Source organism: Labrus bergylta, chromosome 11, assembly GCF_963930695.1.
Source record: "Labrus bergylta chromosome 11, fLabBer1.1, whole genome shotgun sequence".
Classification (NCBI taxonomy): Eukaryota; Metazoa; Chordata; class Actinopteri; order Labriformes; family Labridae; genus Labrus; species Labrus bergylta.
In genome coordinates, this window is record NC_089205.1 from 18,986,266 (window position 1) to 19,009,956 (window position 23,691).

Below are 23,691 nucleotides of genomic sequence, written 5' to 3' on the forward strand. Positions count from 1 at the left end.
AGTCTACAACCATGCTAGCAGTTTAATGTGGTTGTACTCGTGTGCAGCTTTTGCCCAAGTTGTTTTTTCTCACTTCATATGACATTTAAGTGAACTGTTTTACCTTGAGGACATGTTGGAGGTATTCTACAGCAGCTGCAAATCACTGTATAGGCCTGGCAGTAGGGGTGTCAAGTATCCAGCACCGACATGTTTGAGTTTAGCTCCTCACACATGTATGTCATCACAGGCTGGCTTTGCACGGTTTAAAGAGAAATACCCAAGGCCATAGAAAAAAAAATGTCCAAAACAGCAATGCTACAACATGCTAGTTTGAGAAGGTTACGACAACCACTTTAATCATCTTAGGTTAGCATTGTAATATGCTAACTCTAGATCATTCAAACTAACCAAAAAGTCACAAGATTACATTAGAACTCATAATGAGGGGGTTATAAAAAGCTGTGCAGATCATGAAGAAATCAGTTAAACCATTACTCTCAAAACAGTATCACTTGTTGGCAATAATTAATGTACAATTTGAGCTCCAGTCATTCCAAAAAAGTGGACAATGCCACCCTAGCATTGGTTTCATGTCCTGTTTAGAAGACTTGAGTCAGGCACATTGGCCACATGGCCTAATACAAATCCTTTAAAGAAGTGTTACTAAGGGAATAACTTAGGTAATAGCGGGGGTAATTTTCTCAGAGTCCAGTACAGTCCTTCTTAAATGTGTAATGAGTAGATTTGCCTCCTGCTGGCCCTTGGAAATAATTTAGGTTACTTCCTCTTTGGCTTCACTGATGAATCATCCATTTCTTTTATATCCTCTTTGATGCCCATCCATTCAGTTCTTGGGTATATGTTTCAGTCTGGATTGAAGTTTATAAATTTAAATCATGCTAGCATGATGTTTAAGAAGATTTAAAACTTTTGAAAAAGCCAAAGTATGCGATGCACATAGTTTTATATCACACTGTAGCAAGAACAAAAACCCTAGTTGTTGCTCAATATTCTCTGAGTAACTTTAATGAATGAGTTGCCTTGACTACATTTATGCAGCTTTAAAACAGACAACATTTTGGATTTTGGCCCTCCAACCCAAACGCTAATTAACTCAGACAATATGGTGTAAAACCCCCCGTCAATACTGACTTAACCAGCCGAATGTAGTTCACTTTTTTCCACTTCCAAGATTTAGGTAGTTGCAGCCAAGCTCCACACAGCCCACTCTCTGCTGCTTACAGAAAACACTTAGCCTATTGACACAGACTCAGAAAAGTGCTCCGGGCTTTTCCAGTACACACACACACACACAGGCTCACGAAATGGTTTACCAACTCTTCCTTCAGCATCAGATTATCTAAAAATACATGGGTGGCTCAGGCCTACTTACTGTTACCAGGTTTTATACAGACCATGTTTGTTTTAAACTGTTTAACGCAAATGTAGTCTGACGGGTGTGACAGGACGAAATGACCAGCGGCAAAGAGCATGACGCTAATGTGCTGTGAATGGTGCTGTTTATGAGAGTGCAGTGTTAAATCTCTGTGTCCAGCCCTCTGTTCGGTGTTATTGAAGCTTTTTTCTCCTGCTTCAACTTTTTCAGAAGTTGACTAAATGACTAAAGCCATATGGGAGAACTGCTTAACCTCTGATGGCACATTGACTTGTATTTCAGTTAAAGTAGACAATGAACAGCAGCTTGTATACCTTGCATCATAATAAGACTGCATGTTCCCAGACAAGACGTATAGACACCTTGATCCATGAAAGCCCATCGCCTAATCAACACATATATGGTATTTCAAGGAATTAAAAAAAAAACACCTACCTTGATTTTACTCTGCCAGCTCACTAATGTCATTCTAGTAGACCACGGTCTGTGTGGGGGGGGAATGCAATCGATATTCCATACTTTGTTTGTCTTACCGTCTAACAAAGCCACTCACTGCGCTTCTGATCATGTTGTGCCATAGAGATCTATTGTATGGAGTAATAAAGCACTGTTTCAAAGGGTTCAAAACAGTTAGCAATTTAAGGGCAACTAATGTTGTCTTGATAAGGTCCAGACCATGCTTTAATTTGATCCAACTATTTATCATTAAGTAAACTACTAAACACCGCGAGGGGAAGTCAGCTGACCCAAACCTTCAACAAAATTAAAGTTTGAATACTCTTCACCTCCTTACCCCCCGTTTCATTTTGTGGCAGTCATTTAATTGAATCTGGGGTTTCTCTGCACAGACTAAACTTGTTGTGTCAGATAAATTAATTTTTGTTTTTTAGTATTTCCAAGAGAACTACCTATTTAAAAGTTAGTACACTACTATATACACATCAAATGAAAAATATGTTTATTTTTCAACTATCACAATGTGCTGCATACAAATATTAAAAATCATGAATAAAACAAAAAGGTAAAAGAGTTGCATAATTGTTCTTTTTTTCAACATGTGCTAAAAAAAAAAAAAAAAGCAGTCAATTCAGGACACGGGTCTCCTCATGAGGCAGGCAGTGTGAGGTGGGAGTCAACGATCAATCCATGAGCCTGCAGCTGACAGGATTCTCTAAGAGCCAGGTGGTGGATACCCCACCATCCCTCTTCAAGCTGTCAGTACTGCCGCACTTCAAGTCACTGCAGAGGTGGATGAGCTTTCACAGCACAGAACGCCCACAGAAAGAGCCGACAGCACAGGTTTGTTGATGTCTAACAGAGTCTAAAACGGAACAGCCCTGCAGGGAGAAGCCCTGTGTGAAGTTGAAGCAAACAAAAGAATCTGCTGTACTTTCCCTGGTCTTTCCCCGAGCTGTGAGTCCGTTTGCGTCTGTTCATCTCAGTCTGCAGAACTATCGCCCGAGCACTCCTCACCTGCTGCTTTCCAGTTTTTCCTCTTCTTTTTTGAGTAAAGCCCTGAGTCGGAGTCTTTGTGTGAGATACGTTTGCGTTTTTTGCTTTTGTGAGTCCGACTTTCATGTTCGTCATTACTGTCTCCCGAGCTGCTGTCCTCGTCTTTGCCTCTTTTTTTGCTGGTTTTCTTGTTTTTATGTCGACTTTTAGCCCTCTTCTTTGGCAGTTTTTCTTTCTCGTCACTGCTGTCATCGCTGCTGCTCGAGCACTCTGCTTTCTTACGTTTTCCCTCCTCGTCTTTCTTCTTTTTCTTTTTCTTCTTGCGTGAGGATTTTTTGGATCGTTTGGACAAGCTTGCTTCTGAGACAGACTCAGACTTTTTTATTTTGTGGCGCCCGTTCTTCTTTTTGGCACCGTTTCTTTCACTAAATGAAAACAAACAAAACTAAATAAGGCAAGCAGAGCATTTGTAAGGTTTAGGGTACAACATAATAAAAATCTACATTTAACGCAGCAAGATCAGTTTAACAGCCAACTCTCGAGGGAGAAGCTTTTATATATATTTGTCGCTATGTCGTCACAATTCTTTCAACTTTGTTTTGCAGAACTCTATTTTTAAACAGATAGCTTAAAAAAAAAAATTTTTTTTAACTTTTTCACACCAGATGGAAGGTTAAGATGCAGAGGCTTGCACATGTTCACATCTTCTACATGTAAATGATTACAAAGCTAGGTGCATGAGGATAAAAATACTGTGAATAGACAATGTAACATATTCAGAAAATGTGTTGATTACACTAAACAAGTGCTGTAGACTGTTTGAGACGACTGTTTTGTTTGCACGCACTCAGTATTAAACACCATCTGATCTGCATGTGAAGCTCAAATCTCATCTCATCTCTCTAATCTGCTCATTTGTAGGAGTGTTGCTTTCTTTTTTTTGCTTACCAATCCCTGTCAAACTCCTCTGGATAAAGCTCCTTGAAGCCGCTATGTCCCCACCTATGATGTGAACATAAGAGATGCAGATTTTTTAAAATAAATTTTTCATCTTGTCTGACTCAAAGTTTCGACCACAGCAATGAGTAATTTGCAGTATACGTTAAATATAAAGTACAAGTTAGAAATGAAATGTGCCTTCTGCTTTTTCAACTTTTAGAAAATTATTCATGTACAGTACCTTTCAGGGTCTTTAGCTTCGAATTCATACAGTTTTTGAGTCCAATATCGAGCATCTCTGTCATCATGTTCTGATGCTCGCTCTCCACTTCCACCTGCGTCGCTACGTTGATCTGACCGTCGCTCACAGTGCAATCGTCCTCTGGAGAAAAAACAAAACAATAAACCAGACAGCAAAACATGGCACAGGAACATCTCTCTAAACTTAGAGCTTCATTAAAAAAAAACATACTCCCAAATGAGCTTTGTTGTCACTCCTGTTCATGAGGCTGAAATTAAGCTGGGATTTTAACATCTGCTGTTCTTACCTGACGCTCTCTGCACCTGACAAATGTTTGTGATGGGACATCTGCGTCTCCCAGCCTCGCATTTTCCACATCTCCATCTCCTCCTGGATCTGAAGTTGGTCAACAAAAGTAAGCACATTAAAGAGTGCACAGACAAACACACTCACACACTCTATAACCAGACGTATCAGTTTAAGGCTTTATTTTGAAGCAGTCAAGAGTCATATATTCACTGAAGTTATACACATTTATTTGACTTAAGGTAAAAAAGATTCAAATCAGCAAATACGTTTGTGAACCTGCACACAGTATCACTTACTTACATTCACACCACAGCTCAATGTTATATGTAAGATGTAGTGTAAGATGCCCACACTGTCAATATGTTCTTTAACTATTGACCATGAAACAAATCAGAGCTTGTTCTACAGGATACTTTTTCTGCCCAATAAAAAAAAAACCTCCTCTCTGAATCAGCAGTTAGGTGTACTAGCTTACTAGCATCAAATTGGGGCGACACAACAGATAAACATCGGCTGCTGATATTGATGCATACCATATCATTTGTAGATGGGCTGAAGTTTATCAACAGGGCCAATATTAGCGGATACAGATGTTCAAGGTCAACAAAAATGCAAAGGTTGGTAGAAAACTTTGGATGCCTTTAAAGGACTCTGGCTAAGTCCTTGACATTTTGTAAAATATACATATATATATATTTTTTATTTATTTATTTATTATTATTATTTTTTTTTAAATTGTGATAAGGTGAACAAGTACAAAACAAAAATGTGCATATAGACATGACAATTAAAGCAACGGCAAATAAACAAAAACAGGCAAAACAGAAATAAACAAAACAAAATCAAAATACGCAAAACATTAGCAAAGACAAATACAACTGAAGTAGATATAATAAAATTCAAGTAGTAAGTTGAAGTAGTGTATAAGAAACGTTTGAATGCATGTGTGGCAGTATAATACATTAAAGTGAGTGGCTGAGTGGGAAGTAGCAAGAAAAAATAAACAAACAAAATTGAAGATAATTGAGAGGAAGAGAAAAGAGGGGAGAAAAAAAAAAGATGTGTATGTGTCAACATTAAAGGAAAGAAGAAAGATTTCAGTTTCAATTTATATATACAGAAATAATTAAATAAAATGTTTGGTGTTTATGTGGCCATCATAAAAAGATGGAGGAAAAGAAGAAGAGAACAGGGAGATAATAATAATATAATAAGAAGAATAATTAATAATAAGAAGAAGAAGAACAATGTGCGCCTATATATACAAACATGCACATAAATCTGGTTTATGGTATTGTTACGAAGAGCCGAGAAGAGGGGGTCACAGGGACCTATTTTGTAAAATATTTGATCTTGTATGAGATGTAAAATATTGAGAAAAAAGATTAGTGAATAATACAGGCATAAAAATCGTCCATTGCTTTGTGGATTAGCTGTAATACAGCAGATTGCTTTACACAACATCAATGTTGATATAAGGTATCCACACATGCAAGGTTACACATTGAGGTACATTTTTTAAGTCTAAGATAAGGTGGTAAGTACTCCACTCTAAGTTGACACCCTCAGTGGTTCCTTTTTTATGAATAAGGGTCATTCACGACACAAAACAAAGTCTGCCCGGAACCTGGGTGTCATGATTGATGACCAGCTAACTTTTAAGGTTCAAGTAGCCTCGATTGCCCGGTCATGTCGATTTGCCCCGTACAACATCAGGAAGATCAGACCTGACCTATCAGAACACGCTACACAGCTCCTGGTACAGGCTCTTGTGATATCACGCGTCGACTATTGCAACTCTCTACTGGCAGGTCTTCCTACATGCACTATCAAACCTCTGCAGATGATACAAAATGCAGCAGCACGACTGTTCTTCAACCTTTCTAAAAGAGCACATGTCACTCCGCTGTTCATCTCCTTACACTGGCTCCCAGTTACTGCTCCCATCAAATTTAAAACTCTGCTGCTCGCTTACAAAACAGCGACAAAAACGGCTCCTCCTTACTTTACTACTTTACTCATCCAGGTCTGCACTCCCTCCCGCCCACTACGCTCTGCCAATGAAAGGCATCTGATCCAACCTTCACAACAGGGTCCTAGGATGCTGACTAGACTCTTCTCCTCTGTTGCCCACCGGTGGTGGAATGAACTTCCAAACTCCATTTGATCTGCAGAGTCCCTCTGCACCTTTAAGAAAAAGCTAAAGACCCAGCTCTTTCATGAATACCTACTAACTTAATGATGATGGTTTCGATATTATTGATGATGATGATGATGGTTGTGACGATTGTTTTTGTTTTTATAATGACGACATAAGCTGGTTTCTATACTGATTAGAGCTCTCAAGAACTGCCGTCAATGTTGTGCTTTGCCTCTGGTCACTTCCTGTCAGCACCTGTGTGTCCAATCAGACTCAAAGCTGATCATTTGCTCTTCCTGACATTGTTCCCTTTTTTCTAGATCTTTGCTTGTGTTGTTCTTACTCTCTGATGTACGTCGCTTTGGATAAAAAGCATCTGCTAAGTGAATTGTAGAAAACACGAGTATAGCAGAACAAAAAGGAGATTCAGAAATGATCAGTAAGACAATCAGGAAGTCTCAATTGCAGTTTTAAGAAGTGAACATCAATGTATTGCAAGGCTTAGCCAGGTGTCGCACATAAACCGGGTCAGATATATGCATCATGGTTGTTATTCAGACCTTGTTGTGGGCATCTGTGTGGCGGATCACATTCCTCAACAACGTTTTCCCGAGTGGCTGCTTTGCCATGACGACTCCTGACATGAAACAAAAGTCAAATGTTTTGTTAAAAGAGTCTAAATATGAGTTTAATAACGTGCGACAGGCCGTCTTCTAAACACCATTTTATATCTGTGACTACTCGACGTAAACTACATTAACGTGTTAAAAATCGAGTCAAATAAGTTAAAACTTCAACTATCGCTCAATAGATTTACAGTCACTTTCGCTAACGTTTACAAAATGCACCTTTTAAAAAAACAACCGACGTCAACAAGACACCTCCACAACCCGCAGCCTCCACCGGTACTTCTTGGCTCTCACGATACACGTAACGCTGTCGCACATTGACAACGTCACCAAAGCGTCAAGGAAAAACTGGAACTGTGATTGGTCAAACTGTTTGCCAATCATTGTGGCTGTTTACTTGATAAATACCTGATAAATACTCAATAAAACGGATTTTTTTTAAAGATTTTTTTTTAATACAAGCCTGTAATTTAATAAAACATTTCTAGAACTTTTGCATCTTTATTTTATAAAACAATATGTTTAAAACGGCTAATACTTTACATCTCACTAGTAATATTGTATAAATCAATAGACAGACTCACTGCAGTGCTGAGGGTCGCACGGAGAGTTATGTCTTTGGCTCTTCAGTTCAGGTTAGTTAGACCGGCAGTCTGAACCGGGGAGACAAAATACTACAGGTGGCACAAACACAGAGGAGGAGGAGGAGGACCTAAAAGACCCAAGACCATGCTGCTGTTCCTGCCAGAGGTGTAGCCTGAGTATTACCATTTGTTTTCTAACAAGTTAGACATAGCACTCGATAATTTAAGGCTTTTTCTGCTGGACATGTCCTGGACATGCCTGTTTTTTTTCCCCCCAGGATTGCAGCACATCGTTGTAGTAATGTTGATTTAAAATTTTAATCGACTGAGATTACCTTCCAGCTTCATTTTGACATTACAATTGTAGCTTGTTTCATACATAAACAAGGAAACATTATATTTGCATATAAATATGTACCTTAAAAGATATGGGGGGGCAGATATGCAGGAATGTGCAAAATATTATTGTACATTTTATTAATATTGACTAGAGTGCAAAGTATAAAGTATAGACAAGCTCAGGTAGAAAAAAGTATTTTTATATTATATTATATTATATTTTACACTTATATCTGATCCAATAAAAGACAGTCTTCTTCTTAAATCAGCTTGTTCTGCACAAGAGTTCCTTTTTCTTAAAATCCTCTGAAGGTGACACAAGATGTTTTATACCTCCTTATATATACTGTAACACTCAGGGTTGGATCAACAGTTGTGGGAATGTATGCACAAATACTGGGAGATTGCTCACTGTAACATCTAATTAAGCTTACTTGCTCCTTAATTAAGTGAAATCCTAATATGTTTTCTTGAAAGTAAACCAGGTTACATGAAGAAAATACATGAAAATGCTCCTAATGATGTAGTTTGTATTAAATAGAACCCAGTGGGAATCATTTTGTGTATATATATCAGACCTCATTTAGTTAATTGCCTGTCGGAGTTATGGCACCTTTGATATGTCCTGTATAGCAGAGATAGAGTCTAAAATAGGAACTGCCATTCATTTAAAATACACTCACAGCTGCACCACTCTGCTACAGGAATTTCACAAGTCTGGACTGTTAAAACTTTAATATCACTCTGACAATACAGGCATGTTTTTGTGAACTGAAAAGCTCGACCTTGTTGCACTTTGTTCATTTCTTCTCATACATTCACCAGTTATTGTTAGGATGATCGATGCTCAGGAAATAAGACCTTCCTGATCATCTTTGACACTAATCATAGGTGAATGATAAACAAGAAGGACATATTTGCTTTTTCACATTTTTATTAGTTTTTCTCTATAGTAGATAATTTGTTCGCACTTCAATAAGCAGTTCTTTAAGATTTTGTTGGTTCACACAAGTCATTCCAGAAGCATTTGTGTCAATGTAGATTAATGTATAACTTCTGAGGTATTGAATACTGGTGTGCTTTTAACAATGGTACATATTTAACAAGCAGCATGACAGTTATTGTTCAATAAAGCTGAAGAAGTGTTAAAAGTCAATTTATCAGTGATGGAAGTCAGTCATATATTTATATACAACTTCACTTAAGTACAGTTTAGAGGTACTTTTACTCCCATGAGTTTTATTATATCTTGACTTTACATTACACCTATGCATTTATAAGGTGGCATCATTTATAAAAACTTTTATATTTCATACATTGATGATAATAGCCCATATCCCTGTTATTTGTTATATTTGGAAGTGTTATATTCACATTTGCTTTCGTGTGTTAGTAAGCAATAGAGTACAAATGTGTAAACAGAGAATTTAAAATTAAATGAAGTGGGTCTAAATCTAAATCTAAGTGGATCCTGGACTTCCTCCTTGCGTTATATTTTCTCCTACCCTTGTAAATATTTGATACTTAATCGGTTAAAAATATTATTTCCATGAATATTTAATTTCTAATTAAAGCAACGTGATCATTTCAGGTAATTTCATCGCAAATTGTTTATTTTGGCATTTATTAATTGCACAATCTAGTTAAGACAATAGCTCACTTACATGGACAGAGACTGACTTTTGAGCATTTTACAAATCGTAGTGTTATCCCCGCCAAAAAAGTAAGCTGATTATAAACCTGATCAGCCACCGTCCTCCTTCCTCAATTGTATTTGACAACAAAATAGATAGGATCTTTTTCAGTAATAGAATCAGTGTGTTGGCCTTCTTCATATCTGTTTAAGGTTCACTAGAATAGACAAAGATTTATAACTCTTGCTTAACAGCAGCAAACATAATAATTCACCATCAGAATCCACTGTGAGCGTCCAAACAATCAGTTCTATTTTAGAAACTCATCTGATTTACAAATTGGCCGACTGCATGCTCTCCCTGGAGCAGAGCAGCTTTCTTCTGAATCTCCCCAGCGGTGGCATGACTTTCCCATCACACTCTGAATAGCAAGGTTATGTATCATCCACACATGAACAGAATTGATACACTGTGTTCATCTAATTCCCTCTAGCACATACTTGTCTGCTGTTTGTCCATTGTCCAGACCTATAGGTCCAAATCAGCATACTTGTTCTGTTCCTGAGTCTGTCCTTGTCTTCCAAAAATCATCAGATATTCAAAGAGAAGCTCAATAGAAGAAACAGTAGCAACTTTATGGAAGCTGTTTGAATACAGGTTTTCCAAAAAGTTACAGAATTTTCTAAACTATAACAAACCCTCTAGCAGGAGCTCCTTTTACTCTATACTCAAACCTGCTAAGACTGAGCTGCATTCATTGTTTAGTGTTGAAGAAAGTAATTCTGAATCGAGCCATTTAGTTCTTCCAGGCAATAAGAGAAAGTTAAACCACTTTGACTTAGTTGCCTTACATAACCTTTAGGTTTTTGGACTTGTTTTGACATGGTTTGCTATTTTAGCCGATGCCATCTTGTGTTTTTGGAGCTAGAAGTGACCTGATTTGGATTGTACAGTACATGGTGTGTTGAAGAAGACTTGGAATTAACAATTCAGCCCACAAAAATCATTAGGAGCATGTTTACTGGGGTCATTAACCATTTAAGAAGTAGGTGTTTAGGGTCTTTTTTTTAATATAATGACGTCATCCTTTTTAATGCACAAATACAAAGTCATTTATTTGATGCTGGTTTTGCAGCCGTTTTCAAACACAATGCCCTCAACATAGAAAATAAAACAGATGGTATCCCTGAGGTTTGGTAAGATGAGTAAATAAATGGTCAAATAAACTGAGAGACTGTCTTCCAGGTTCAGGCCGCTTGTTTATTGGCTACAGAATAAAGGTGATAAGGTATATTGAAGATATAAACAGTATATTATACGCATTATGCTCAATGAAAGACAATGTTATCCAGTTTAGCGTCAGTAATACTTGGAGTATTAACAGCAGCCTGTGCAGATTTGAGTACTTTTAACACTTGAACAGACAACAACCCTCAGCCCCAGAGTTCACACAGACACGGCCTAATTAACCAGTCCGTAGTTCCGTAGTTTATAATTAATTGAGCAGTAGGGATTAATTAATTTTATACAAGTAACAAGCACATGCACGGACATTGATTCACACTTGACTCACTTAACAGTTTTTGTTTTTTTACATGAGACAGCATCACTCTTTTGACATAGACTGCAGTCTGCAATGTACACCTTACTGGTAAACTGAGCTAAATTAGGACAGATGAACGATTGTGTGTGTTGTGTCCCTCCATTTTTGTGCATATTGACATGCTCCCTCCCTCTTGCTGAGCTCTCCCCCCCCCCCCCCCCCCCCCCGCTCTCTCTCTCAGAAGTTGATCAAAAGGTTTCTCAAGGAGGTATCAACTCAAACTCAAGGTTCTACAGAAACACTCAGTTGCTCCGTCTGACAGGAAGATCAGACAATCTTTGAACACTTTTCTGAAGATGAAAACCTCTCTGAAACGCCTAAATGTGTGAGGTGAGTTGTATCACTCTGCAGGAAGTATTATAAACAAGTTACAGATGGCTATAGTACACAGAGACAAAAACAAACAATCACGTTTCAGTTTACTACATCAACACACCCTTTAAAATCAAGGGTAAATATAGGTTTAAAATTTAATTGATTAATTGAATTTGACTTTTTTTAAAAGGTTCAACAATCTATCAACTACAAAACTGCTTGTTTATGTATTAATCATCTCTAACTAATCCACAGCTCTAGCTCTTTCACCTTAGCTGTTTGTATTCATTGCATTTATCTAAATTGTAAAGCTGTATTATTCTATCTACAAAGATTGTAATGGCTGCATGTTAACACTCCCAATTAAAGTATGTACTGATAGTGCGCATACAGACTGTAACACAGGTTCAGTTTGTTCTGGGCCTTACTGTAGGCTGCCACGTAGAGACCTATTTCACATAATGACAGCAGCTACATTTCTAACAGCGTAATGACAGAGTGCTCAGCCAAAATGTCCTTCAAAAGAGCACTTTACACTGTAGCAGCACATGTCGGGGAGAAGCTGTTGTTTCTGATGCCTGCTGCAAAATTATAAACCTGACATTTTTTTTTTACTCTTTGGTCTCATCTGATAGCTCTGATGTTTCAGGACATTCTTTAAATAGCACGTTTTTGAAAGCTTTTTGTCATAGTTGCTGTTCATGTGCTGTTTTGCCTCATGCATTGACAAACAATGAATGATTTCAAAAGGAGCGGTAATTGAAGGCTTATGTGTGCATTCCATGAATACCATTTTTCTCCTCTCTTTGTGTAAATATATCATTAACCTCTCGTACGTTATTGCTTGTTTGGCATGCTGTTGTTGTTCTTTTGCAAGACTGTGATTTTGTCACCAAACAAAAGACAGCATCAAGCACCAAGCAGCTTTTCCCTTTGATTAAATCATATGTCTGCTCTATGTTTTTCTCTATTTTATTTTAGCTGCGGTGAGATACAGTGCTCCAAAAAAAAAAGCAAAGTGAAAGGAGAGGAAAGGAGAAAATATCTCTCCTCTTCCTCCTCCTCCTCCTTGTGTAAGGAGAGAGCACAGGGGAAAGGAGGGAGGAGGAATGAAGGAAAGAGGGGAGGGGGAAGGGTAAACACACCCAGACAGAGCCATGTCTGACATCCTCGCTCACTGAAAAGAAGGAAGGACTGATACAAAGCCAGTGCGACCGAGCAGAAGGGACGGAGGGGAAAAGGAGGGGAGGGAGGGCTGAGGGAATAAATGCAAACAGAGCAGCGGAGGAAAAAAAAGGGTAAAATAGATGCACAAGAGCTGCATCAGTTCTTGTGCGCAAAGAACAAAAAACATTGTGTTCGTGAATGGGAGCTGGTGTGTGCAATGAGAAACCAGGCAGACTACACTCGCTGGTGTGGCTGAGCACCAATCCTCTCTCACTCTGTCTACCTCTCCCTCTCTCTTTCTTTCTGTCTATGCTAGCTAGGACTTGAGCCTGTGTATGATTTAGGAGGAGGGTTCAGGGATTTGCAGCTTTATGTTTTTGGAAGTATGCATTTGGAGAGGATTTGAACGTGCTGTTATTTGTGATTGAACACAGTGTGCGACGTGGAGGCTCCTCGTGTTGCTGCTTTCAGGGCTGCTCCCCTCCCTGCTGCCTCTGGCTGTGTTTGGGCGATGGTCCTGACTGAGAAGCAGAGCATCACCCAGATGCCGGGCTCTGACTGTATGGGAGGATAAGCCGGTATACAGCAGCATGGGAGCTAAACAGATGAAATGGTAAGAGCTGTTTTTTTATGATCTATTTAACATTAATGGCGCTCCTCGCTGCTATTTTTTGTCTGCATCGCATCAGGAGCAAAGATATACAACACATTAGGCCCAAAATTCATTTTTAGGAGAGCTTACATCATCGTATGCTTCTGGAAAAGAAAAAGTGTCTCTGCTTTAGCATTAGTAATCCATTACATCTCAACAATGTGGCATTGATGCCCAAACTGTGCAGGTATTGTTCAGTGTTTATAGAGCAGTAGGTGTGGGTGTGTCTCTGTATGTGCCTGTAAGAACTGAGTTGCTATTGCCTAGCAACCACAGTCTTGCTTCCATTATCAGCTGGTCCATTTCATGATTCGGATGAAAATGTTCTGTTATATCTGAAAACTGGAAAGAAAGGCTTTTTGTGCTGAATCTTTTAAAAAGCCACTGTTGTAAACCAGATTTGGTCCAGTGTTTACCAGGTGAACCAACTATAGGTACTGTAAAGGCCTAATTGTTTTAAGATTTATTATTTATTTTTTGTCTTGATTTAAGAAAAAAGACAGTAGAGTCAGAAACCGTGGAGAGAGAGAGAGAGAGAGAGTGGCAGAAAATTACATGCGAGAAAGGATTTCAAACTTTGGCCACACACTCTCGAGGACTTAAGCCTCTGTACATAAGCGGTTAGCGGCACTAACCACAAGACTACTGAAACCCCCTTGTGCTGTACTTTTACGGTACAGATTTTGAATGCTTGGTTTAAAAAAGTTCTCTGTTAATAAGTACCAAAGTTAAGATGCTTTCTGGTCGTATTCTTCACCAGAAAGCATCTGGCATTTAAAATCCTACTTCAGTTAAAGTACAGATGTATTAGCAGAATATGAACCTAAAGTTAAGGCCACACTGCAGATAAACTTCCTCTATGACTGAATGCGATTGCTGTTGGGGAGGTCAGTCTACCTTTAAGCTCCTGTGAGGAGTTTTTAGCTGGTTTTGAAACAGATTTGAATTAATATTGAAGCCTCTATAGACCAACAAAAACCACTGCAGGGGGGTAGGTGTCAGATGAAGCTATTAACTGCACCTCTGTCAAAACAGCCTTTTTTTTTTTTTTTTTATATTTTCCCCATCAAAGATTCACGGCCAGTGATACATTTTACTATTAAATGAGGGAAGGATGACTTTTAATGGTTAAATGATACTACTCATAGACATACAGGACCAAATCATCAAAGAGGTAAGAGTAAACACTTTGTCCACAGGGGTCGCCAAACTCAACACAAACCCCAAATTACTCACAGGAGCTTAACTTTGAAATATGGACTCCGGAGGGTTGCTTGATTTATCAGAGGGGATATGAATTGGTAAATAAAAGATAGAATATTTAAACACCGGTGCTGTATGATGGTCAAACTATTTTCTAATCTTGCTTCATTATTTGTGAAACTTTAACCTTAACCTTAACCTCGAGTCAAACTGTTATATGTGTTGAACTTAAAATATCTGAGTAGTTTAGAGGTCAAATGTCTTTTCAGTGGAACTGCTTAAGATTTCATAAATGTTCAAAGAGTCTTTTTAGCTCTTACAATGTATTTTTTTTTAACAAAAATGCATTGTTTTAAAGAAGTCAGTTAATTATATATATATATATATATATATATATATATATATATATATATATATATATATATATATATATATAATTTTTTTTGGGGGGGGGGTTAATGCCTTTATTAGAGAGACAGGACAGTCGTTAGAGTCAGAAATCGGGGAGAGTGAGATTGGAGAGTAACATGTGGGAAGGAGCCACAAGTCGGATTTGAACACCGTCCGCCCACTTCAAGGACTACATCCTCAGTACATGTGGTGCATGAACTAACCACTAGGCCACCGGCGTCCTGGTTCCATTATATTTTATAAGATAAAAAAACATTCCAATGCATTTAATTTTACTAACATTAAATGATAAACAAAGGAAGTGGAGTAAAAAGTAAAATATTTCCCTCTAAACTAAGGAAAACAAATTATTAATACAGAGAAACTAATTTAAAGTACCTCACCCTGGACAACTTTCCAACCCTGCTGATCAAATGCTAGTAATCTGTAGCTCTGAAGCTCATCTCCTGCAAATCCCAGCACTAATCCGTGGCTAACCCATATGCTCCAAACCTATCTGTGTTCTTTGTATTTGTTCTTTTTGTACAACATTGTAGCAGTGAGTGACTAAAGTTAATTTGTTAGTTTATTGACCTGATGCACCCTGAGACAATGACAGAGGATATCTGGATAATGTCATCATCTGCAATGACAAGATTAGTTGGAGGCCGCTACTTTGATCCCCTTTGCAAAAAGACTTAGGGATAATCACAGCAGTATCTGATAAGACGCTCAGCTGATGTGACCTGGTGCAATTACTCTTCCTGACAAGCTCGGAGGACAGAACTGCCTGAAGTTTCTAAATACAATGAATCTAGCCATGTAAGCGATCTCTGCTAAAAGTTTAGATGATGTATTTTATCTTTGGTGAAGGGATTTCAAGAGGAAAGGTGGCAGTGTCACAAAGCATTTAGTTAGCAATGGCTTTTGTAATATTTCCTTTATAAAGTGATTAAAAGTGGGCCGATTAAAGGGACGGAGGTGGTGGTTTGGGAGTGACATTGATTTGTTAACATTAACATTTCTTCATGTCATGACTTAGATAAGTCCTAATAGAGATCTCCATGTAGGCAATGGCCTTGAAGGTGATGATTAAAAACAGTAGATTGCTACTGTTGATGCATTTATCCACAGTAAAGCCCTAAGATTTACTTCAAATTAAAAAAACAACATAACATGTGCAGTACCAGTACTTTAAAGAAGTGTTGATAATTGCTCAGATTCTAATCTCTCATCTGTCTATTCTTGTCCTTCCATCATCACAAATTGAAATCAGTCCAGTACTGAGAATATTAAATCCGATATTATGACACAGTAAGTCTAACACTACTAATAATCAACACCATGTATCTCCATTACACTTGAATGCTAATCTGTGAGTGTTAGCATGCTCAGCTGCTAAAACAAGATGGTCAACATGGTAAACATTCGACCTGCTAAGCTTGTGTGAAGTTGACATCTTGACAGCTTTTTTGGATTTAGTCTTAGTTTTAGTCTTTACACAAAATGTTATTTTTTTAAATTTTGGTCACAATTTCATTCATTTTTACCCTTTATAGTTTTAGCCCAGTTTTAGTCTATAAACGTAACGTTGTTGTCATTACTTTTAGTTAAAATGTTTTCTCTCTTCTAAAATAATTCAAATAGCCTGATACAGTGATACTCAAATTGTGGGGCATCGTGGCAGCATGGCAGAGGGGGCACGGGGAGCCCGGCCAGGGTTGTGTTCTTGTTTCCTTTGTAACCTGTTAGGTATACTTTTGACTGGGTCAGTATGTTAAAACCTGCCGCCTACACAAAACAGCCTACTGGTATTAATTCAATTTTAGTGTTATCTCAAGACACTTTACAAAAAGCAGGTAAAATACCTTACTCTTTGTCTGTTAACATTACAAAAGAGCAGGTAAAAAGACCTTACTCATTGTTATGTTACAAAAAGCAGGTAAAAGACCTTACTTATTGCTACACCTTATAACCTTGAACTAAATTTTGAGCGCAAAATTGTTCTCCTCAATTCACACCTTGCTAAACCTGCAGCGGTTTTACATATTTTTCATTTGAAACACATTCTGAAACTTTCAACTATGTTGTTCTTTGGCACTCTGAACTGCAATTTGAAACACAAATAGCCCTTACAAATCTTTAACAATGTTCATCCTTGTAAAAACCTCACAGAGCGCCTGAAAGCATGAAAGCAGTTTATTGGGTGGTTCAGAGACAGAACTTACGTGCACATTATTATCAGCAGTCACAGGATTATGTGCACAATTATACCATAAAGAGGCTGCGAGCTAAAAAATTGACGGATAATAAGAGTGTTACTGTTTACAGTCTGTTGTGCTACTTGCTCGTGCTGAGTAATGCTATTAGATAAGCAGAAAATCTCATCGGCTACAAACTAAATCTTGCAGCATGTGTATGGAAATAACATGTTTAGCTTTGCAGAAGTGATCCCGCAGGGGGTTCCTTGGACTCCAGATTTATTTCATAGTTTAGTCCACAGATATTTTCTTCCATCTTACTTTCTTGGCCTGAGGAGCATGGGGATGAGTTGTGATACCTTTTTCAGTTCCTTCTCTGGAGAAGAGTTTAGATCTGTTTCCGCAGACATAGGCATGTTTTCCCAGGCAGACACAGAAGCAAAAAGAAAAAAAATCCCCTGTTAAAGGACCATGCATAATGCCATAGGTTACAGGTCACAGAGGCTGTAACCCATTTCTACAAACACAGAAGAGTGAAGATGACAGCCGGCGGGACCTCAGGCTGCTAGAGATGCTCTCAGGAAACACAAAAAGTGTATCCATTCGAGCTGCAGAAAAGACCAGGGACTCAGAAAATATATCAGGGTTATGTTTTAAAATTATGACCAAAGGGGGAGAAAGCTATGTAAAGTATTTCCTGTGGGAAAAATGACAGAGTTGGTTGCGTTCCTGATCCCCTTCCTGAAAAGGTTTCAATCCTGCTCTGACTTGTGTTTTCATAAATTTATTTGAACAGACGGTCTGTGATACGCTGTATTCCTATGGGCTCTACTTGTTTAAAAACGGATATGGTTTAAAATATTTAGCCCAGATGGGATTAATTCACATTTTTTATGCTCCTTCGGGAGTTATTTAAGCGTACATCTCCATTTTATGTTGCTTGGTTTATTTATTGCCGTTTGTTTGGCAGGAGATGCAAACACGCTCACTCCTGCATGTGCCTGCCATCTGTTTCAGTCTCAGCTCAGCCAGCCCTGCTCACTCCCCCAAAGAGGAGTATGTTATCACCCATGCCACTGACACCCCCAAAGAGGAAACACTCCACAGTCAGTCAGAGGACCAGGGGGAACCTCAGGATGACAAATTTGAGGTGACAGAGAAGAAGTCTGTCGCAGGTTGGTTGGCTGCACATCGACTCTAGTCCAGCAAAATACCAATGAATCCCTACAAATAAAAGACTAACTTCCCTTGCTTTATCCTTCCTGTGCTCTCTCTCCCTTTCCCTTTCAGAGGAGGTGTCTCTGTGTGGACTCTGTCCCTCCCTTGGGCAGGATGGGCAGGAAGAGGAGAAGTCCTGGGAGGAGCAGCTGGAGGCCCACCAGGAGCAGCTGGAGAAAGAGATGCAGGAGGCCAGGAGGATGGTGTTCCGCCTACAGGTGAGTCCTGCTGGTTAACCACTCAAAAACAAACTGTACTGCTGCTATATGAAAACATTGACTGAGGGCATAGATGCACCAGAGGAAGATGTGAGCCCAACAATAACATCAGATGAGATTTCCACATGATTCCTGACATCTGATATTATTCTCTTACTCTTCATGGTGACTCAAATAAACAACTGTTATTACACTTTGCAAAAGAACTGAGTCGAATGGATTCTAACTTCTGAAAGCAGAACAAAAATAGGCAATTCAAGTCTGTGTTTTAGGCGTGCAAGATTACTGTTTACTAACTGATTGGTTTGCATTGTTGTAAAATTTGGCAAAGAGAGGAAACGTCACGTCCCTTCAGCTACTTAGGATTCATCAGGGCACTTGATGATTATCAGAATGACTCACAAAATCTCTTTTGTCCATTTTAATGTGATAATATTTATCATTTGTCCAACAGCTGGTCAGGCCGACAATCTAATCTCCATTCTTCCAGCATAAAAATCAAAATACAGATGTCTCAGTATTTAAATGTATTCAAAGAATCTGTGTGATCCTAACAATGAAGCTAGAGACCAGATGAATGAAGTGAAGTATATGATCATTTGCAAGGATTTAAGTATATGTTGCATTTATTGAAAAGAAAAACATTAACAACCTGTTAACAGTGTTTATATTTTCTTAATGGGGCAATACATTTTTTCCATATTTTCACCAGCAGAGTAGATTTAATATAAAGTCATTATGTGTTGAATGAATGGCAATAAAAAGATGTTTATGGAGTATTCCTTGTATTTGGAAGTAGTACGGCTACGTTTTTTTTTGTTTTTTTTACATTGTATAAAATATATAAATAGAAGTATGAGGTGTAAGCTGTTAAACTCTGAAAAATACAGGAATAAATGATGGCAAATTAACAATATTTATTCTTATTAAGTACACAACTAAAGGAATAACCACAGTTATGGATTCTCTTTCACAGTTATTTAAGGGATTTAAAGGGTAGTGTGTGACATGATGAAGTGCAAAGGACGGTATTGTAAACAGCAAACACAGAACAGCAGCGAGAGAGAGAGAGAGAGAGAGAAATGCTTGATAAACTTGATAAATATATTTAAAAAAATCAACCTTGAAGGTCAAATTATTTAAAAAAATAATAATAATAATTTATTAATTTTTTTATTTTTTTATTTATTTTTGGGCTTTTTGTGCCTTTATTGTAGATAGGGTAGTGGATAGAGTCGGAAATGAGGGAAAGAAGTCATTTAAGGATACCATTCCGATAGAAAGGGACAGCTGCCATTAAAAGTAACGCATGAATACCAAGACCCCCCCCCCAAAAAAAAAAAAAAAAAGCTGTAAACCTAGGGAAACACTGAAAATATTTGTGGATGTCCATGTGTACTGTCTGTAAAAATCCCAAATTGCTGTATTTACAAATAGAAATACAGAATGCATCAGGCTTCTCTTTTATGTATATTTAATGAGAGAGCTTACAGGCCTTCACACTGAATGTGTGTGTGTGTGTGTGTGTCTTTGTCCTCAGGCTTTGCTGCTCCATGGCTCCCTCCCTGAGGAGGACCAGGATGGATCTGTGAGCTTCGGAGATAACCGTGCGAATGCGGAACAGCAGCTGGTATAGTGCCCTCTCTCTGCTAACTCGAGAAAATTACAACTTGCTGTGTGCTCTGTGAGAAGTGTCAATGTCAGGCCTTCTGTTGTGATTATGTGTGCAGCCCTCACTCCTCTCCAGAGCAGCTGCAGTAGAGCGCCATTGAATCTCTCTGATCTGCTCACCCACTGTCATGCGGACCCATTGCCTCCTCATACGTTCTGACATTTTTCCATTCTCTAATTACGCCGCTCATACCCTCTCTCCCTCTGAAGGTCCTAATCCGCAGTCGTCTGGACCAAAGCGTGGAGGAAGGCCTTGATCTCAAGGTACAGTAAGTAAATGCAATTAGGTTTAATATAGATGAGCTGCTGAGCAAAGAGTCCCTCTCTCTAATGTCTCTGTTCATTTGTGCCGCTCTTAGAGAGAACTCCTCAGACACAAACAGGAGGCACGCCACCTTCAGGCCATCAAGGTAAACCTCTAATGTTGTCCTTTGAGTGAGAATTAAACCGGATTAAAGGATATAATTCAATCTACTCCTCTCTTGTGCTTTCTCAAACTGGATATTCTGCGGTTTCTATTACACAAACTCCAGATGTTTTTCCTTTCTTTCTTTTTTTTTAGAGATAAGGTCATTTAAAGGTGTGTGTATGCTGTCCATAAGGCAGGCGGATGCTTCTGTATCTGTATTCAGGTCTTTTGTGGACATTTCTTTGATCTCCTCCGCTCTCTCATTAGGATGCTCTGCAGCAGCGGCTGGCGGTGCAGGACGATGCTGTGCTGCAGCTAAAGCAGGAACTACTGAGGAGCAACATGGCCAAAGATCAGCTGGAAGGGGAAAATGTGAGACAAGCGATGATTTCCGTTTGACACTTTAAAATATTTCAACTGCTTAACCCATGGATGCAGGTTTATGTGAGAGCACTGCATTGCGTGTTTATCATGCTGATTTTTTTCTGTTTGCAGGCAGAGCTGAAACACAAGCTGAGCGAAAGGAACAAATTCCTCAGTGAATATGAGGTATCGTCTTTAATTATTTACGCGCCGGTGCCTTCTCTTGATACATAAATATATGCACACACTTCTGTGATCCAAATGTTTCTTGTCACAACAGCAGCAACTTGGGAGGAAAGACAGAATACTGCAGCAGCAGCAGCAGAAGCTTGATGAGGCTCAACATAAAGCGCATGAAGTCGGCAGAGGACGGGTACAGATCAAGACTTATTTCAAGTACCTTTAACAAAACATGTTCAGAAGGCAAATAACATACAAAAGAAATCAGCTGCCCCTATTTAGATGTTTACATTAACTATTTCTTTTGCAGTCATTTAGGAGTGAAAGTGGTGGTTACAGTAACTCAGTGGCTTCAACTTCACCTGCAGCATTCCAACATAGTGCACCAGTATGTACACTCTTTTATTTCATTGTAAAATGCCTTTTAATCTATTTTCTTGTTGAAAGTATTATACTAATTTAAAGAAAACAATCCACATTTCTATAAATGTATGACTATCAAGACGCTGTTTCACAGGGGGAGGAGCTGCAGCTGGTCAGGGAGGCTCTGCGTAGTTTGAGGGACAACTTTTCTGGCCATGATCCCCAACATCACACACTGGACACACTGGAGCAGGGCGTGGCCAGTCTCATGGACCGTTTACACTCTGTGGACGCCCAGCGTAGACATGATAGAGGGGTACGCAGCTACACACTTTCAGAGTGCATCATCACAGCTGTCACCTCATGAACGATGAGTCAGCAGCAGACTACGTTTGGCTGTTTTGCATGAGTGTTTCTTTCTGCTTCCAGGAGGAATTGAAATCTCCAGGACGCAGAGCAAACTCCACAGACCGTGAATCCTGGCCTCCGAGCTCAAGTGAGACAAATAATGTCTTTGTTTTGTTTGGTGTTTGTCATCGTCTGCAGTATCACTACTAGTCTGGCTGTTAAATCAAATTGTGCCATTCAATCATGCTGCTGTGTGTGGAGAGGGCATCACTGGCTGTGAGGATGGAGCTATTTCAAACTCTTGTTTTTAAAACAGTGTTTGCCGTTTTTTGTTTTCATTCCCAGAAATGGCCCACTCGCACAGCAGCCCAGGGTTGGACACGGCCGTCTCCACTAAAGTGCTCTACTTCACAGATCGCTCGCTCACACCGTTTCTGATCAACATCCCAAAAAGGTGACAATAAACATTCGATGGTTCATTTATTGCTGTCGTCAGTGATTATTCTCGTTTTATTTCATGCACTGATTTTAAACAAACAAACAAGGGAAAACGTGGATTTATTCTGGCATGACTAAAGCTACATGTACATGCTATGATATCTTTGCTGGTTAGATGTCAATCAAAGACAAGCTTAATGTCAATGTGGGTGCGTGTGGGCAGAGATTATGACTGACACTGTGCTTTCGCAGGCTGGGTGAGGTGACACTGCGAGACTTCAAGGCTGCTGTGGACAGACAAGGCAGTTTCAGATACCACTTCAAGGCCCTCGACCCAGAGTTTGGCACTGTGAAGGAGGAGGTAGGCGTGGGAGTGAAATTACAGCCCCTACTTCTTTTCACATCAGCCTCTGCAGCCAAATATGAAATGCCATTTATAGAGCAGGATATGCTAATAATAGCTGTGGCTGCACAGTACTTCAAAACACTGCAGGAGGCCTCATTTCCATCTCAGAGAATTCAATAACACTGTCCGCACCGCTGTACATAATAGATGCAAGTTTTTCTTGGGGAAATGTAAATGTACAATGTTTGCCATTCAGGTCTTCCAGGACGGCGCAGTCGTGCCTGGCTGGGAGGGAAAGATTGTAGCATGGGTGGAGGAGGACCACGGAGAGAGGAGGTAGAGCTGAAAACCAGAGATCACCACTACAAACCTCAGTAGTTCTCACTGGACCAGGATTCCACTGAAAATACTTGTGATGCCATAAAAAGAGTAAAGTTATACACTACACTGGGACCAATAGATGGAACACCATTTCTATACAACAAAAAAGTTTAAAAAATGAATGTTTCAAATGAAGAATTTGACTAGAAAGGGGGGGGGGGGTCATACTTTTATTTATTTAAGGAATGGATATTAGACATTGTTTGCAGCACATAAATTAATAAATGGGACTACCCATTAATGGTCAGTATTATGATACTGGTTTGAAAAAAGAACCATAATACGATTTACAGAAACAATAAGAACAAATATATGCTGCTCACTAAAAAGCTGTAACCAATGCATAATATACAAACCTTAACACAAAGGTGTTTGCTGACATTTGCCACATGTTCCAGATTGCCAAATAGTGATGTTGTTGTTCTGTATCAATTTTGATGTTTTAATAAACATGAATTATTGCATGCATAATTTTGTTGTCAATTACTCCCTGTACACGCCGTAATGACACTGTACACCAGCACCTAGCTATTATGCTCCTCCACTCCTACACCCACACAAAAGTAAACAAACGCTGCTG

The 23,691-nt window shown here is 38.9% G+C and overlaps 2 protein-coding genes across 5 annotated transcripts; one reads left to right on the forward strand and one right to left on the reverse strand.

The window, feature by feature from the left end:
- Positions 1-2,319: 2,319 nt before the first annotated feature.
- Positions 2,320-7,395, reverse strand: nkapd1 (NKAP domain containing 1). The gene is made up of 6 exons (XM_020653964.3): positions 7,308-7,395; positions 7,020-7,096; positions 4,318-4,406; positions 4,011-4,151; positions 3,779-3,832; positions 2,320-3,255 (listed from the first exon to the last, which is right to left on the reverse strand). Exons 2-6 carry the CDS (start codon positions 7,086-7,088, stop codon positions 2,817-2,819), a joined length of 792 nt encoding a protein of 263 aa, XP_020509620.2. The 5' UTR covers positions 7,089-7,096; positions 7,308-7,395; the 3' UTR covers positions 2,320-2,816.
- A 5,312-nt stretch (positions 7,396-12,707) lies between these two features.
- dixdc1a (DIX domain containing 1a) lies at positions 12,708-23,582 on the forward strand. 4 transcript variants are annotated; one of them, XM_020654405.3, is made up of 16 exons: positions 12,708-12,861; positions 13,165-13,343; positions 18,194-18,351; positions 18,467-18,612; positions 20,153-20,242; positions 20,494-20,547; positions 20,643-20,693; positions 20,960-21,064; positions 21,188-21,241; positions 21,336-21,428; positions 21,546-21,623; positions 21,753-21,914; positions 22,028-22,094; positions 22,292-22,400; positions 22,637-22,745; positions 22,987-23,582. In XM_020654405.3, exons 2-16 carry the CDS (start codon positions 13,321-13,323, stop codon positions 23,068-23,070), a joined length of 1,383 nt encoding a protein of 460 aa, XP_020510061.1. In that variant the 5' UTR covers positions 12,708-12,861; positions 13,165-13,320; the 3' UTR covers positions 23,071-23,582. The 4 variants fall into 4 exon arrangements, with proteins under 4 accessions (XP_020510061.1, XP_020510067.1, XP_065816027.1 ...); XM_020654411.3 differs by having other exon boundaries at positions 12,840-12,976; XM_065959955.1 differs by lacking the exon at positions 12,708-12,861 and having other exon boundaries at positions 12,983-13,343; positions 22,031-22,094.
- Positions 23,583-23,691: the final 109 nt, after the last annotated feature.